The sequence below is a fragment of the Salmo salar genome, chromosome 15, assembly GCF_965601325.2.
Source record: "Salmo salar chromosome 15, fSalSal1, whole genome shotgun sequence".
In the NCBI taxonomy this organism is placed as follows: domain Eukaryota; kingdom Metazoa; phylum Chordata; class Actinopteri; order Salmoniformes; family Salmonidae; genus Salmo; species Salmo salar.
The window spans coordinates 10,918,656-10,937,500 of record NC_138305.1 but is presented as its reverse complement, the minus strand read 5'-3'; the positions used below and the strand labels follow the sequence as shown (position 1 = coordinate 10,937,500).

At 43.6% G+C, this 18,845-nt stretch overlaps 1 protein-coding gene across 1 annotated transcript in view; it reads left to right on the top strand.

Moving 5' to 3' along the window:
• The window catches only part of LOC106570940 (atrial natriuretic peptide receptor 3), a 70,726-nt gene that overhangs the window by 47,720 nt on the left and 4,161 nt on the right, over positions 1-18,845 (top strand). The window contains exons 4-7 of the mRNA XM_045695442.2: positions 7,507-7,642; positions 12,482-12,576; positions 13,581-13,701; positions 17,770-17,854. Coding sequence (XP_045551398.1) covers positions 7,507-7,642; positions 12,482-12,576; positions 13,581-13,701; positions 17,770-17,854 — 437 coding nt within the window. The remainder of the gene's footprint in view (positions 1-7,506; positions 7,643-12,481; positions 12,577-13,580; positions 13,702-17,769; positions 17,855-18,845) is intronic.

The following is an 18,845-nucleotide window of genomic DNA, read 5'->3' as shown; positions in this document are numbered from 1 at the left end:
AAGGGCCTTAACATCTACCCTGGGGAATTCCTGATTCTACCTGGATTATGTTGGATAGGCTTCCATTAAAGAACACCCTCTGTGTTCTGTTAGACTGGTAACTCTTTATCCACATTATAGCAGGGGGTGTAAAGCCACAACACATACGTTTTTCCAGCAGCAGACTATGATCAATAATGTCAAAAGCCCCAACAATCATTTATCATCAATTTCTCTCAGCCAATCATCTGTCATTTGTGTAAGTGCTGTGCTTGTTGAGTGTCCTTCCCTATAAGCTTGCTGAAATTCTGTTGTCAATTTGTTTACTGTAAAATAGCATTGTATCTGTTCAAACACATTTTTTCCCAGAGGTTTACTAAGGGTTGGTAACAGGCTGATTGGTCGGCTATTTGAGCCAGTAAAGTTGGCTTTACTATTCTTGGGTAGCGGAATGACTTTAGCTTCCCTCCAGGCCTGAGGGACCACGCTCTCTAATAGGCTTAAATTGAAGATATGGCAAATAGGAGTGGCAATATAGTCCGCTATTATCCTCCAGTAATTTTCCATCCAAGTTATCAGACCCCGGTGGCTTGTCAATGTTGATAGACAATAATATATTTTTCACCTCTTCCACACTCACTTTACGGAATTCAAAAGTACAATTCTTGTCTTTCATAATTTGGTCAGATATACTTGGATGTGTAGTGTCAGCGTTTGTTGCTGGCATGTCATCCCTAAGTTTGTTTATCTTGCCAATGAAAAAGTAATTAAAGTAGTTTGCAATATCAGTGGGTTTTGTGATGAATGAGCCATCTGATTCAATGAATGAAGGAGCCAAGTTGGCTTTTTCCCCCCAAATTTCATTGAAGGTGCCCCAAAGCTTTTTACTATCATTCTTTATATAATTTATCTTTGTTTCGTAGTGTAGTTTATTTTTATTTAGTTTAGTCACATGATTTCTTAATTTGCAGAACGTTTGCCAGTCAGTGAGGGCTGCCAGACTTAATTGCCATACCTTTTGCCTCATCTCTCTCAGCCATACAAGTTTTCAATTCCTCTTCAATCCAAGGGGATTTAACAGTTTTTACAGATCTTAATGGATGCGTGCTTGTTAGTAACTGGAATAAGTAGTTTCATAAATATGTCAAGTGCAGCGTCTGGTTGCTCCTCGTTACACACCACAGACCAGCAAATATTCTTTCCATCATCAACATATGAATCACTACGAAACTTATTGTATGAACTCTTATACACTATATTAGGCCCAGCCTTTGAAACTTTGGTTTTCCTCAATGTTGAGTGTCCTCTATAAGCATGCTGAAAGTCTGTTCATTTGTTTACAGAGAAATAGCATTGTATTTGCTAAGAGCTGGCAGCAAGCCGATAGGTCTGCTGTTAGAACCAGTAAAGGCCACTTTACCACTTTGTCTTCCCTCCAGGCCTGAGGACAAAGATTTTCCTCTAGACTCAGATTAAAGATATGACAGATAGGAGTGGCTATAGAGTCAGCTACCATCCTCAGTAGCTTTCCATCTAAGTGGTCAATACTTTTAGCAAAAAAATGTGTATCTTTAATTTACAGTCTGTAGAAACAATGACAATAGAAAGGTTGAGAACTTTTGTGAAACATCACAGCACATATGGCAAATAGAAATCCTATATGGATGGTGTTAAGAGATGGACCTGAAGGGTGGTACTAATAAGGATAACAAATGTAAAATATACTGTGTCTGTAGAATGTATGAAAATTCGGAACTTTTGTGAAACAGCACAGTTAAAAATATATGGCAAATATACATCAAACTGGATGGACATAAGAAATAGATGGAAGGGGTGGAGGTTAGAGGAAGGACATCAGTAATAGATGGGAGAGGTTGAGGTTAGAGGAAGGCCAGGACTAAAAACAATCCAAATATAACTATTGTAAAATAGACTGTGTCCATAAAATGTATATAGTGTGTATACGCTGGAAATACAGGCCTAAGTTTTGATGTTCAGTAGTTTACTCCAATTAGGGGAGGGGTGGAAGGGTTATGGGAATATAATAAAGGAACATCTATTTTAAAAAGATATAGAAAAAAGATACAGTACCTACTCATTCAAGGTTTTTTCTTTATTTTTACTATTTTCTACATTGTAGAATAATAGTGAAGAAATCAAAACTATAAAATAACACATAGTGGAATCATGACAAGGTTACTGTTACAGCATCATCTAAAAAGTGCATTTCATTCTCCATCTCCCCTGAATCTCAGACTGTAAACAGAGCTCTGGTCTCTGTCTCTCTTCTCCATCTCCCCTGAATCTCAGACTGTAAACAGAGCTCTGGTCTCTGTCTCTCTTCTCCATCTCCCCTGAATCTCAGACTGTAAACAGAGCTCTGGTCTCTGTCTCTCTTCTCCATCTCCCCTGAATCTCAGACTGTAAACAGAGCTCTGGTCTCTGTCTCTCTTCTCCATCTCCCCTGAATCTCAGACTGTAAACAGAGCTCTGGTCTCTGTCTCTCTTCTCCATCTCCCCTGAATCTCAGACTGTAAAAAGAGCTCTGGTCTCTGTCTCTCTTCTCCATCTCCCCTGAATCTCAGACTGTAAACAGAGCTCTGGTCTCTGTCTCTCTTCTCCATCTCCCCTGAATCTCAGACTGTAAACAGAGCTCTGGTCTCTGTCTCTCTTCTCCATCTCCCCTGAATCTCAGACTGTAAACAGAGCTCTGGTCTCTGTCTCTCTTCTCCATCTCCCCTGAATTTCAGACTGTAAACAGAGCTCTGGTCTCTGTCTCTCTTCTCCATCTCCCCTGAATCTCAGACTGTAAACAGGGCTCTGGTCTCTGTCTCTCTTCTCCATCTCCCCTGAATCTCAGACTGTAAACAGGGCTCTGGTCTGCAGGGGGAACTGCTTGGTTCTGCTGTGGGAGGCTGGAGGACAAGGGGGTGGGGGGGCTGCTTGGCCTGCTGTGGGAGGCTGGAGGACAAGGGGGTGGGGGAGCTGCTTGGCCTGCTGTGGGAGGGGGATAGCTTTTTCCTTTGTCTCTTCTTTCAGCTTCCTGCTCCCAGTAGATTTCACCATCCACACTGTCCTGTTGAGAGACAATGGTTGGTAGAGGTTGCCACCAACAGATCAGACCTGCATGGCCTTTAATGGCATATAAACCACTGTATTGTCTTATTCTTCTAACCCGTTGCTATTCAACTCTAGCCTGGTCCCAGATCTGTTTGTGCTGTCTTGCCAACTCCTATAGTCATTGACAGCGCAGCATATCTAGGATCAGGCTAATTCCATTTTCTCTCACGTGGTTGACTGGCTACAGAATCAAGGATGCCCTTAAGACGAGGCAAGACTAGGCTAGTGTTGTGTGACTTTTCACCAGTGTGAAGAAGTTAACATGTGGTTGCTCCTTTTAGTGGCAGTAGCCAAAGTTGGCTCCTGTGGGGCTGAAGTAGACTGAGGTCTGGGACGCTCCAGCATTGAGTCAAGAGGAAGAAAGAGAAGACACTATCACAATCACTGCTCCTGATGACGTCACAAGTCTGTCGACAAATATTTGTAATTGTGCTAGTGAGGAAGCAGTATGAGCAACCCCAGATTTGTGCCTCGACACAATCCTGTCTCGGAGCTCTACGGACAATTCCGTTGACCTCATGGCTTGGTTTTTGCTCTGACATGCACTGTCAACTGTGGGACCTTATATAGACAGGTGTGTGCCTTTCCAAATCATGTCCAATCAATTGAATTTACCACAGGTGGACTCCAATCAAGTTGTAGAAACATCTCAAGGATGATCAATGGAAACAGGATGCACCTGACTTCAATTTAGAGTCTCATAGCAAAGGGTCTGAATACTTATGTAAATAAGGTATTTCTGTTTTATTTATTTATTTTTTATTTTTGCCCCTTTTTGCTTTGTCATTATGGGGTACTGTGTGTAGATTGATGAGGGGGAAAAAAATGATTTAATCAATTTTAGAATAAGGCTGTAACGTAACAAAATATGTAAAAATTCAAGTGTTTTGAATACTTTCGGAATGCACTGTACTTCCATAAATGTATTCGACTGGCACCGGGGAACCTTCAGACGAGTCTTCTGAGGCCTGTGGTCATTCTAGAGCAAAACAACCGACATGTACATGAGAGTCTCACCTTTACACAGAGGAGACATCATCCTTTCAAAATCTCTTATACTAATACAATTGCTTAGTGTAAAATAATATAATTTAAATTATTTTTTTAGCATATTGTGTAGCTCAGTGTTTGTATTATTCATTTTATACAGTCTTTTTTTGCTCATCTTTAACAAGGGGTCCAATAATTCCACCATATATGGGACAGCTTGACCCTGTTTTGTCCTGGTGTAAACAAACCTTCATCTGTTTACCATAACAATCATAATACCACACAGAAAATCATCTGTTCTCCGGCAATTTACAGCCTAAGTACCAGACAGTGTAAATAATGAGTTAGTCCACACACAGTCTCTTGCTAAACAAACAATTTGGCCCATATTTGTTTTCACAAGAAACCATGAAACCAACAGAAATCTTGAAATGTTTTCCCTTTCCACTTAGACACAGTGAGTCATTGAGTACTCGTGATATCACGGCGTGATCCTATCAAAGACCTGTTCTAATGGGCCACCGCCATACTCCATCTAGGCTGTATGATTCATGGAGTTACCAACGTTCAGCTCACCTTTTCATTCAAAACAGTGACCGTGGTTTCCACTCAGTCTCTAAACAAAACAGTGACCGTGGTTTCCACTCAGTCTCTAAACAAAACAGTGACCGTGGTTTCCACTCAGTCTCTAAACAAAACAGCACACATTTACTGTAGCCACAGCAGGTGTCTTAACGTCCTTACAAGAACCAAATGATCGTCAACTACTAACTCAGCGCAATTTGGGTCTGAACGTTCTCCGTCTGACTGATTTCCGTTGGCCGGATGAGCTGCATAATTACAACACCTACTTACTCTACCTGTCGTCGGTTTCCTCATTCAAAATGAATTAATCAACCATCACTGAATTGATCTCTTCTCGGGAGGAACGTTCTGTACACTGATCTTCATCCTTCCGGGCCGACTAGCCAGTTATCTGCATGCTGCCTGTGGTGATACCCTAAGAGCTGTGGATACTGTTAGACTGTCACTAATAGGTGATACCCTAAGAGCTGTGGATACTGTTAGACTGTCACTAATAACTGATACCCTAAGAGCTGTGGATACTGTTAGACTGTCACTAATAGGTGATACCCTAAGAGCTGTGGATCCTGTTAGACTGTCACTAATAGTTGATATACCCTAAGAGCTGTGGATACTGTTAGACTGTCACTAATAGTTGATACCCTAAGAGCTGTGGATACTGTTAGACTGTCACTAATAACTGATACCCTAAGAGCTGTGGATACTGTTAGACTGTCACTAATAGTTGATATACCCTAAGAGCTGTGGATACTGTTAGACTGTCACTAATAGTTGATACCCTAAGAGCTGTGGATACTGTTAGACTGTCACTAATAACTGATACCCTAAGAGCTGTGGATACTGTTAGACTGTCACTAATAGTTGATATACCCTAAGAGCTGTGGATACTGTTAGACTGTCACTAATAGTTGATACCCTAAGAGCTGTGGATACTGTTAGACTGTCACTAATAACTGATACCCTAAGAGCTGTGGATACTGTTAGACTGTCACTAATAGGTGATACCCTAAGAGCTGTGGATACTGTTAGACTGTCACTAATAACTGATACCCTAAGAGCTGTGGATACTGTTAGACTGTCACTAATAGTTGATATACCCTAAGAGCTGTGGATACTGTTAGACTGTCACTAATAGGTGATACCCTAAGAGCTGTGGATACTGTTAGACTGTCACTAATAACTGATACCCTAAGAGCTGTGGATACTGTTAGACTGTCACTAATAGGTGATACCCTAAGAGCTGTGGATACTGTTAGACTGTCACTAATAGCTGATATACCCTAAGAGCTGTGGATCCTGTTAGACTGTCACTAATAGGTGATACCCTAAGAGCTGTGGATACTGTTAGACTGTCACTAATAGTTGATCATGTTCTGATTGGGATCATTGTTCCATTCCATGTCTTCTCTATCTATCTATCTATCCAGTGCCCAACCTAAACAGGAAGTAATCTGTGCGCTGCAGAGGACTGCTGCTCAGGGGGAACTCAGTACATGTACCAGCCGAGGTGATGGCTGTGTATTACCATTCACCCTCAGCAGCCTATTAGCAGCCCCGCGGCGGCAGGGAACAGGGTGATATAGCTAACAACCAACTGTTTTTAAAACAATCTATTCATTTATTTATTTTTTTACTCGCGCTGCGGCCATTCCTGGCGGGGGAGGAAGCGAGGCTGATACTGCAAACTGAGGCCTGTGGTTTCATATTTTAGAGACCGTTTGCTTTCTCAATGCTGTCAACACAAGTAAACGTACTTTCCTCCTTCCAAATATATGTTCAAATCGTTTCAATAAAGGTAAGGGAATTGCTCGTTTTCCCAAAAATACACAAATATCGAGCTAAGAATTTTTACAGAATATTTTTTTGCAGAAACAAAATGCTGACCTGATCCATTCTGAAGCAAACTATAGTAGCCTAGGTTTCAGTGGCGGTCGGTGGCGTTTAAGATGAGGAGCACGGCCTTATTTCTATTACAGCATATTGGATGACTGTCATTCATATTCCATTCACCCAGCTCTGATGAGACCTGAAAATAGCTGTACAGCGACGCTCCTCATCCAACCTGACACCCTCCGCTGTTGTCAATACTCTAGAACCTTCCGCTGTTGTCAATACTCTAGAACCTTCCGCTGTTGTCAATACTCTAGAACCTTCCGCTGTTGTCAATACTCTAGAACCTTCCGCTGTTGTCAATACTCTAGAACCCTCCCCTGTGGTCAATACTCTAGAACCCTCACCTGTTGTCAATACTCTAGAACCCTCCCCTTGCGAGGATAACAGCACTGAGCCTTTCTCTGGAATGTTTTATGAGATTGTAGAACACATTGGGACGGATCTTAGACCATTCCTCAATACAGAATCTTTCCAGATCCTTGGTATCATTTGTCTGTGCTTATGGACTATTCTCTTCAATTCAAATCCCAGGTTTTAGTCCAGAGACTGAGGAGGGCCATTTCAAAATGTTGATATTGTGGTCAATTAACCATTTCTTCGTTTGTTTTGATTATTGCTTGAGGTTATTGTCTCCACTTCTTTTGAAGGCCTCGAGTACCAGGGGTGTGTCATATGACTATAGAAATTGGCAAATTCTTTTGTTGCCAGAGGCCTTCACAGGCTGAGCAAAGAGGGAAGCGTCTAAGAGAATTTGAATGTGGTATTTTTTGTTGTTGTCCTCGTTCATCATTTTAAAGGTTTTCAAGGCCAGATGCACATTGACTAACTGCAAGGCTCTGTTGTTAAAAGCGGGTCTGAAAGTTGATCAAGACTCTGTGATACAGTACGACAGGAGGAGACCAGGTGATGAATCAATGTTTTACTGTTGTTTTCCTCCAGATCAACATGTTTATGGAAGGGTTCCATGATGCATTGCTGCTGTACGCCCTGGCGCTGCACGAAACCATCAGGAACGGCCTCACCAAGAAGGACGGAGCAGAGATCACCTACCGCATGTGGAACAGAACATTTGAAGGTAAAAAAACTAAACCCTCTGGTCCTTATTAAACCTCTCCCTTATTGCTTCCCCTCTGGTCCTTATTAAATCTCTGCCTTATCTCTTCCCCTCTGGTCCTTATTAAATCTCTGCCTTATCTCTTCCCCTCTGGTCCTTATTAAACCTCTCTTCCCCTCTGGTCCTTATTAAACCTCTGCTTTATCTCTTCCCCTCTGGTCCTTATTAAACCTCTCTTCCCCTCTGGTCCTTATTAAACCTCTGCTTTATCTCTTCCCCTCTGGTCCTTATTAAACCTCTCTTCCCCTCTGGTCCTTATTAAACCTCTGCTTTATCTCTTCCCCTCTGGTCCTTATTAAACCTCTGCTTTATCTCTTCCCCTCTGGTCCTTATTAAACCTCTGCTTTATCTCTTCCCCTCTGGTCCTTATTAAACCTCTGCTTTATCTCTTCCCCTCTGGTCCTTATTAAACCTCTGCCTTATCTCTTCCCTTCTGGTCCTTATTAAACCTCTGCCTTATCTCTTCCCCTCTGGTCCTTATTAAACCTCTGCCTTATCTCTTCCCCTCTGGTCCTTATTAAACCTCTGCTTTATCTCTTCCGCTCTGGTCCTTATTAAACCTCTGCCTTATCTCTTCCCCTCTGGTCCTTATTAAACCTCTCTTCCCCTCTGGTCCTTATTAAACCTCTCTTCCCCTCTGGTCCTTATTAAACCTCTCTTCCCCTCTGGTCCTTATTAAACCTCTGCCTTTTCTCTTCCCCATCCTTATCCTCCCATCCTTATTATATTGGCCTCCCTCCAGAGCCTTAGCAGTCTGCATTCATCCTCTCTCTCTTTCTCAATTCAGTTCCATTTAAAGGCTTCTTTGGCATGGGAAACATATTTTTACAGTGCCAAAGCAAGTGAAATAGATAATAAACAAAGAGAAATAAAAATAAATAAAAGTACAGGCCTCTCTCTCTCTCTCTCCCTCCCATTCTCTCTCCCTCTTTCTCTCTCTCTCCCTCCCATTCTCTCTCCCTCTTTCTCTCTCTCTCCCTCCCATTCTCTCTCTCTCTTTCTCTCTCCCTCCCATTCTCTCTCCCCCCCTCTCTCTCTCTCGCTCTCAATTCAATTTAAAGGGCTTTATTGGCAAGGGAAACGTACGTTTACATCGCCAAAGCAAATGGAATAGATGATAAACAAAAGCGAAATAAACAAGTGAAACATTAGTAAAAATTACACTCACAAAAGTTTTAAAAAATATAGACATTTCAAGTGTTATATTATTGGCTATGTACAATGTTGTAACAATGTGCAAATAGTTGAAGTATGAAAGGGAAAGTAAATAAACAGATACATGTAGGTTGTATTTACAATGTTGTTTGTGCCCCCACTGGTTGCCCTTTTGTCATGGTAACGGGCCACAAATCTTGCTGCTGTGATTGCTCACTGCGGTAACAGATATGGGAATTTATCAATGTTTGATTTGTTTTCAAATTCTTTGTGATCTCTCTCTCTCTCATTACATCCCTTAATATATCCTCTCTCTCTCTCCTCTCGCTGTCTCATCATATGTCCTCGGAGGATGTTTTTTACTGAGGTGTGGAACGTTTTCCAAAGACTGTAAGACTGTTGGAATGTGATCTGAATTTTAGATCTAAAACTGGAGCTCAGCGTAGATTCTGTCTGAACGTCTCCTTAAGTTGTCCTGGTTCCCAGCTGGACCATTCATCACCCTTAATTAGGCCAATGTTGTCAACCCGAGTTGAGCCGCTGGCATTCTCCACTCATTTTTAATGACTGTAGAAAGAAAATGTATTGCGTTATTGATATCACTATCAATTACAAAAGGCTTTGGCGTGCAACACAGCTAGCGCAGTGCAGTGCAGCTTTGTCCTGAGCTGTTAACCAGAAGGGCTTCCCCCAGTTTAGCTTGCAGAGGATGTTAAAATACACCACATATAGTGCACTTACAGCAGTATGAAGGGCTTACAGCAGTATGAAGGGCTTACAGCAGAATTTATATTTACATGTTAGTCATTTAGAAGACGCTCTTATCCAGAGAGACTTACATCTTAATTCATCTTAAGGTAGCTAGGTTGGACAACCACACATCACAAGCATAGAAAATACATTTATCCTCAATAACATAGCTATCAGTAGAGTCAGAGCTAGAAGGTAGGGGAGTGCCAGGAGACCTGAGGTGGTACAACAGAGTGCTCTAGGGTTTCAGCATAGCGGGGAACCCAGCAAACAGCGAGTTGCAGTAGTCGTGACGGGGGATGACTAGTGCCTGTATTAGGACCTGCTCCACTTCCTGTGTGAGGTAGAGTCGTACTCTACAGATGTTGTAGAGCATGAACCTGCAGGACTGGGTCACTGCTTTGATGTTGTCCAGCGTCATGCCAAGGTTCTTTGCACTCTAGGGGGGACGACACTGTGGAATTGTCAACCATGATGGCGAGGTCTTTGAGCGGGCAGGACTTCCCCGGGAGGAAGAGCAGCTCCGTCTTGTCGAGGTTGAGCTTGAGGTGGTTGCCGACATCCAAGTTGTGATATCTGCCAGGCATGCAGAGATGCATGTCGCCACCTGGGTGTCAGCAGGGGGGAAGGAGAAAATTAGTTGAGTGTCATCCTCATAGCAGTGATAGGAGAGACCATGTGAGGATATGACGGAGTGACTTAGTTTATAGAGAAAGATGACAGGGCCTAGAACCGAGCCCTGGGGGACACCAGTAGTGAGAGTATGTGGTGCAGACACAGATCCTCTCCACGTCACATGGTAGGATGCAATCCAAGAGTGTGCAGAGCCTGAGAGGGAGCGAAGAAAGAGGTCAAGGCATAGGGTAGTTCTGTGTGAGGGAGACCAGTGGACTCAATAGGCTGAGTGAATGAGTGGGACCAGTGGACTCAGTAGGCTGAGTGAATGAGTGGGACCAGTGGACTCAATAGGCTGAGTGAATGAGTGGGACCAGTGGACTCAATAGGCTGAGTGAATGAGTAGCGGATGTCGTCGATCTTTTTTTCAAAGTGGTCCGCAGAGATGGAGGAAGGAGGGGGAGGAGGATTAAGGAGGGAGGAGAAGGTGGAAAAGAGTTTCCTAGGTTTAGAGGTAGAAACTTGACATTTAGAGTGGTAGAAAGTGGCTTTAACAGCAGATACAGAGGAAGATAAGGTAGAGAGGAGGGAGTGGAAGGATGATAGGTCCTCCAGAAGTTTAGTTTTCCTCTATTATCGCTCAGCTGCCCGCAGCCCTGTCTGTAAGCTCGTAAGGACCTCCCTGTACTAATTGCTAATTGCCTAGCATAGGTGGAGAGCACACCTCCCTGTACTAATTGCTAATTGACTACAGTATGAGAGTGAAACAAATCACAAATTGCCCTGCCCTTTGATCCTGGTTGATATGTCAACAACCATCTGCAAGTTATGAGCAGTCAGCAGTTCACACACCAAGTAGTCTACTGGGAAGTCAGGTAGCACATTTAAAGTAGATGTATATGTAGGCTTACAGCCGTAGGGTTATTGCTAAAGACTAAATATGTGCTGCTGCTACAGACCCCTGTCCATTCACCACTACAGACCCCTGTCCATTCACCACTACAGACCCCTGTCCATTCACCACTACAGACCCCTGTCCATTCACCACTACGGACCCCTGTCCATTCACCACTACAGACCCCTGTCCATTCACCACTACAGACCCCTGTCCACTACGGACCCCTGTCCATTCACCACTACAGACCCCTGTCCATTCACCACTACAGACCCCTGTCCATTCACCACTACAGACCCCTGTCCATTCACCACTACGGACCCCTGTCCATTCACCACTACAGACCCCTGTCCATTCACCACTACAGACCCCTGTCCACTACGGACCCCTGTACATTCACCACTACAGACCCCTGTCCATTCACCACTACAGACCCCTGTCCATTCACCACTACAGACCCCTGTCCATTCACCGCTACGGACCCCTGTCCATTCACCACTACAGACCCCTGTCCATTCACCACTACAGACCCCTGTCCATTCACCACTACGGACCCCTGTCCATTCACCACTACGGACCCCTGTCCATTCACCACTACAGACCCCTGTCCACTACAGACCCCTGTCCATTCACCACTACAGACCCCTGTCCATTCACCATTACAGACCCCTGTCCACTACAGACCCCTGTCCATTCACCACTACAGACCCCTGTCCATTCACCACTACAGACCGCTGTAGATTCACCACTACAGACCCCTGTCCATTCACCACTACAGACCCCTGTCCATTCACCACTACAGACCCCTGTCCATTCACCACTACAGACCCCTGTCCATTCACCACTACAGAGCCCTGTCCATTCACCATACATCCTCTGTACATCCAACAAACAGTATGGTGACAGACCAATCCAGTTGCAGAATATCTCCTCCAGATAACTCCAGTTAAAGTTTTAAAGGGATTGAGGCAGAGTCAACACGGAGAACAAAACCCTTCATCTGCAATGATTAGAGTCCAGTTACAGAACGGATGTCCCCTCGCCAAACTGGTTAAAAAGCCAACGCATTGCCAGCTCTCAACGTGAAGTAACAATGTTTTGTTCAGCAGGAATCGTCAAGAACAGGGTCATATTTTCTTGTTAAAATAAATAATATGTTAAAAATGCCAACAATTTTGGGAACACAGCCGTAGGGATGAAATTACAATTCTTGGAGGGCCTGCCAACACAAACGGCGGGAGGAGAGATGGGATTTCCTGTTATATTGGCCAGTGCTGGAATTTCTCCACTGTGCTCTCTGCTCTCTGTTTTCCTTGGAATGTTGGGCTCTTGCTAATTAATTCTGCCATTCTTTGCATGCCGCTGGTCCTCTGGTTGCTGGGCAGGCATCGCAGGCCAAGTGTCTATGGACTTTAACGGAGACAGATACGGAGACTTCTCTGTGATGAGCATGACCAACACCGAGGCAGGCACCTATGAGGTAAGAACAAAACCTAACACCAACCCTCCTATATCAGGGCCCTTATTCATTAAGCATCTCAGAGGAGGATTGCTGTTCTAGGATCAGATCATACAGAGTCTCAGTAGGTAGGAGTACTGTTCTAGGATCAGATCATACAGAGTCTCAGTAGGTAGGAGTACTGTTCTAGGATCAGATCATACAGAGTCTCAGTAGGTAGGAGTACTGTTCTAGGATCAGATCATATAGAGTCTCAGTAGGAGTACTGTTCTAGGATCAGGTCATAAAGAGTCTCAGTAGGAGTGTTAATCTAGGATCAGGTCATAAAGAGTCTCAGTAGGAGTACTGTTCTAGGATCAGGTCATAAAGAGTCTCAGTAGGAGTGTTAATCTAGGATCAGGTCATAAAGAGTCTCAGTAGGAGTGCTGTTATAGGATCAGGTCATACAGAGTCTCAGTAGGTAGGAGTACTGTTCTAGGATCAGATCATAAAGAGTCTCAGTAGGAGTACTGTTCTAGGATCAGGTCCCCTCTGTCCATGTGATCTTATTCATAATAATATAAAAAGCCAAACTGACCCTGTATCAGCGCTCCTACTCTACACCTATGATGTAAGAAGAAAACCGTCCACCACAGATAACATCCAACCTAATCCTGTAACCTCTAGCATCAAAGTGATCACGTTTTTTTTTTAGATGGCACAAATATTTCTCAATGGACTGTATAAATCGTATAGAATGCCAATCGGCTTATCAAATGCCCCCTTTCTAAATGATGTTCATAAAGGACTGTACAGCTTCCATAGAATGTTATCTGGCTTATCAAATGCCCCCTTCTAATTGATGTATGTAAAGGACTGTACAGCTTCCATAGAATGTTATCTGGCTTATCAAATGCCCCCTTCTCCTCCTAGTTGACCTTTTCTAGTTCAACTTCTCAATCTGTGGGCCCTATTTGAGATTGACAGCAGTAGTTTCCCCTGTGTTTATTATTGGTGTGTAACTACCATGGTGTGTGTGTTCTCAGACGGTGTGTAACTACTATGGTGTGAAGGAGAGTTTCCAGATGCTCCCGGGGTTCAATCCTGACCACTTCACCCTAAGAGGACTACACAGGGTCTCCCACGCAGACCTGCCAGACAAATCATGTAAATTATCTCTAATGATCTGTAATATATCTGTTCTATATATCTGTCTCCACCACACACCAACAAACACAACCCCTGTCTCTGGCGCTCGAACCCTGTTTATACCTGTCGCTTAAATGCACCCTTTGTTTTGATCTTGTCCACATTCTGATTGCGATCAGGTCTTCCCGACCAGCTCCGGAGATAGGCGGGCACGCATTGTGTCTGGATATCAATCACATGTAAACAGATATGGATGATCAAACCACTTAAAAATCATTATTATACCTACCTCTAATATCTTTGACAGGTACCGCCATTGACTAATGGCATCAGTAATTGTGTTAAAATAAATACATTCATACAATATTTTGTATATATCCATCTATATATCCACCTCACTCCCAGATAGATAAATAGTACTGCCAGGAATTACACAGTCAAATGGAACAAATAACTACATTTTAAATAAGGGACAGTACAAATGAAACATTTGTGACATTAATATTGAAAGAATGTACAACAACAAATCAATACCAGTAATATACTATCTGTATGTGAAACATTTCAGTCATTTAGCATCCGCTCTTATCCAGAGTGACTTACAGTTCATGCATTCATCTTAAGATAGCTAGGTGAGACACAGTCAACTATACAGGACACGAATATTCCACTCCATCTAAACAACGGATATATATACACTGCTCAAACACTTAAACAACACATCCTCGATCTGAATGAAAGAAATAATCGTATTAAATACTTTTTTCTTTACATAGTTGAATGTGCTGACAACAAAATCACACAAAAATAATCAATGGAAATCCAATTTATCAACCCATGGAGGTCTGGATTTGGAGTCACACTCAAAATTAAAGTGGAAAACCACACTACAGGCTGATCCAACTTTGATGTAATGTCCTTAAAACAAGTCAAAATGAGGCTCAGTAGTGTGTGTGGCCTCCATGTGCCTGTATGACCTCCCTACAACGCCTGGGCATGCTCCTGGACAGTCTGTGGTGCAACGTGGCGTTGGTGGATGGAGCGAGACATGATGTCCCAGATGTGCTCAATTGGATTCAGGTCTGGGGAACGGGCGGGCCAGTCCATAGCATCAATGCCTTCCTCTTGCAGGAACTGCTGACACACTCCAGCCACATGAGGTCTAGCATTGTCTTGCATTAGGAGAAACCCAGGGCCAACCGCACCAGCATATGGTCTCACAAGGGGTCTGAGGATCTCATCTCGGTACCTAATGGCAGTCAGGCTACCTCTGGCTGGCACATGGAGGGCTGTGCGGCCCCCCAAAGAAATGCCACCCCACACCATGACTGACCCACCGCCAAACCGGTCATGCTGGAGGATGTTGCAGGCAGCAGAACGTTCTCCACGGCATCTCCAGACTCTGTCACATCTGTCACGTGCTCAGTGTGAACCTGCTTTCATCTGTGAAGAGCACAGGGCGCCGGTGGCGAATTTGCCAATCTTGGTGTTCGCTGGCAAATGCCAAACATCCTGCACGGTGATGGGCTGTAAGCACAACCCCCACCTGGGGACGTCGGGCCCTCATACCACCCTCATGGAGTCTGTTTCTTACCGTTTGAGCAGACACATACACATTTGTGGCCTGCTGGAGGTCATTTTGCAGGGCTCTGGCAGTGCTCCTCCTGCTCCTCCTTGCACAAAGGCAAAGGTAGCGGTCCTGCTGCTGGGTTGTTGCCCTCCTACGGCCTCCTCCACGTCTCCTGATGTACTGGCCAGTCTCCTGATAGCGCCTCCATGCTCTGGACACTACGCTGACAGACACAGCAAACCTTCTTGCCACAGCTCGCATTGATGTGCCATCCTGGATGATCTGCACTACCTGAGACACTTGTGTGGGTTGTAGACTCCGTCTCATGCTACCACTAGAGTGAAAGCACCGCCAGCATTCAAAAGTGACCAAAACATCAGCCAGGAAGCATAGGAACTGAGAAGTGGTCTGTAGTCTCCACCTACAGAACCACTCCTTTATTGGGGGTGTCTTGCTTATTGCCTATCATTTCCACCTGTTGTCTATTCCATTTGCACAACAGCATGTGACATTTATTGTCAATCAGTGTTGCTTCCTAAGTGGACAGTTTGATTTCACAGAAGTGTGATTGACTTGGAGTTACATTGTGTTGTTTAAGTGTTCCCTTAATTTTTTTGAGCAGTATATATCGTCTGATTTTAAAACACACCTAAAATCTATGAACAGAAATGTTTTACACACACATGAAGGTACCCATAAGCAATCATTTCTGGTTAAAAACACACAAATGTGAAAAATATACTGTAGTAATCCAGGTGCATGCGCTCCAGCAGGTATATCTCACTGGTCATCCCCAAAGCCAACACCTCCTTTGGCCGCCTTTCCTTCCAGTTCTCTGCTGCCAGTGACCGGAACGAATTGCAAAAATCGCTGAAGCTGGAGAGTTATATTTCCCTCACTAACTTTAAACATTAGCTATCTGAGCAGCTAACCGATCGCTGCAGCTGTACATAGTCCATCTGTAAATATCCCACCCAATCTAACTACCTCATCCCCATATTGTTTTTATTTACTTTTCTGCTCTTTTGCACAGCAGTATCACTACTTGCACATCACCATCTGCTCATCTATCAATACAGTGTTAATCTGCTAAATTGTAATTACTTCGCTACTATGGCCTATTTGCTACTATGCCATTTGCACACACTGTATATAGACTTTCTTTTTTCTATTGTGTTATTGACTGTACGCTAATCTGTCCCATGTGTTACTCTGTGTTGTTGTTTGTGTCACGCTGCTTTGCTTTATCTTGGCCAGGTCTCAGTTGTAAATGAGAACTTGTTCTCAACTGGCCTACCTGGTTAAATAAAGGTGAAATAAAACAATTAAAAAAGGTGGATGTACTGTAGTAACCCAGGTGGATATACTGTAGTACTGTAGTAACCCAGATGGAACCCTGACCTGTTCACCGGACGTGCTTGTTGCACCCTCGACAACTACTATGATTATTATTATTTGACCATGCTGGTCATTTATGAACATTTTAACATCTTGACCATGTTCTGTTATAATATCCACTCGGCACAGCCAGAAGAGGACTGGCCACCCCTCATAGCCTGGTTCCTCTCTAGGTTTCTTCCTAGGTTTTTGGCCTTTCTAGGGAGTTTTTCCTAGGGAGTTTTTCCTAGCCACCGTGCTTCTTTCACATGCATTGCTTGCTGTTTGGGGTTTTAGGCTGGGTTTCTATACAGCACTTTGAGATATCAGCTGATGTACGAAGGGCTATATAAATACATTTGATTTGATTTGATATACTGTAGTACTGTAGTAACCCAGGTAGATATACTATAGTAACCCAGGTGGATATACTGTAGTACTGTAGTAACCCAGGTGGATATACTGTAGTACTGTAGTAACCCAGGTGGATATACTGTAGTACTGTAGTAACCCAGGTAGATATACTGTAGTAACCCAGGTGGATATACTGTAGTACTGTAGTAACCCAGGTGGATATACTGTAGTACTGTAGTAACCCAGGTGGATATACTGTAGTACTGTAGTAACCCAGGTAGATATACTGTAGTACTGTAGTAACCCAGGTAGATATACTGTAGTAACCCAGGTGGATATACTGTAGTACTGTAGTAACCCAGGTGGATATACTGTAGTAACCCAGGTGGATATACTGTAGTACTGTAGTAAACCAGGTGGATATACTGTAGTAACCCAGGTGGATATACTGTAGTACTGTAGTAACCCAGGTGGATATACTGTAGTAACCCAGGTGGATATACTGTAGTACTGTAGTAAACCAGGTGGATATACTGTAGTAACCCAGGTGGATATACTGTAGTACTGTAGTAACCCAGGTGGATATACTGTAGTACTGTAGTAACCCAGGTGGATATACTGTAGTAACCCAGGTGGATATACTGTAGTACTGTAGTAACCCAGGTGGATATACTGTAGTAACCCAGGTGGATATACTGTAGTACTGTAGTAACCCAGGTGGATATACTGTAGTACTTTAAATACCGTTAGCCTAACTAATAGCCTCCCTCTTCTTCTCCAAGCAGGTGGTCTAGGAGTATCTGCTCTTACTGGGATCATAGTGGGAGCCCTGCTGGGGACAGCACTCCTCATGTCCTTCTACTTCATCAGGTAAAACAGCACATATTATGTTCAGTACTGTCTGTGTGGCTCAGTTAATACGAGTTGATGTTGGTTTCCTACTACAGGGCTGATATAGTAAGAGTGGATGTTGGTTTCGTACTACAGGGCTGATCTAGTAAGAGTGGATGTTGGTTTCCTACTACAGGGCTGATCTAGTAAGAGTGGATGTTGGTTTCCTACTACAGGGCTGATCTAGTAAGAGTGGATGTTGGTTTCCTACTACAGGGCTGATCTAGTAAGAGTGGATGTTGGTTTCCTACTACAGGGCTGATCTAGTAAGAGTGGATGTTGGTTTCCTTCTACAGGGCTGATCTAGTAAGAGTGGATGTTGGTTTCCTACTACAGGGCTGATCTAGTAAGAGTGGATGTTGGTTTCCTACTACAGGGCTGATCTAGTAAGAGTGGATGTTGGTTTCCTTCTACAGGGCGGATATAGTAAGAGTGGATGTTGGTTTCCTACTACAGGGCTGATCTAGTAAGAGTGGATGTTGGTTTCCTACTACAGGGCTGATCTAGTAAGAGTGGATGTTGGTTTCGTACTACAGGGCTGATCTAGTAAGAGTGGATGTTGGTTTCCTTCTACAGGGCTGATCTAGTAAGAGTGGATGTTGGTTTCCTACTACAGGGCGGATATAGTAAGAGTGGATGTTGGTTTCCTACTACAGGGCTGATCTAGTAAGAGTGGATGTTGGTTTCCTACTACAGGGCGGATATAGTAAGAGTGGATGTTGGTTTCCTACTACAGGGCTGATCTAGTAAGAGTGGATGTTGGTTTCCTACTACAGGGCTGATCTAGTAAGAGTGGATGTTGGTTTCGTACTACAGGGCTGATCTAGTAAGAGTGGATGTTGGTTTCCTTCTACAGGGCTGATCTAGTAAGAGTGGATGTTGGTTTCCTACTACAGGGCGGATATAGTAAGAGTGGATGTTGGTTTCGTACTACAGGGCTGATATAGTAAGAGTGGATGTTGGTTTCCTT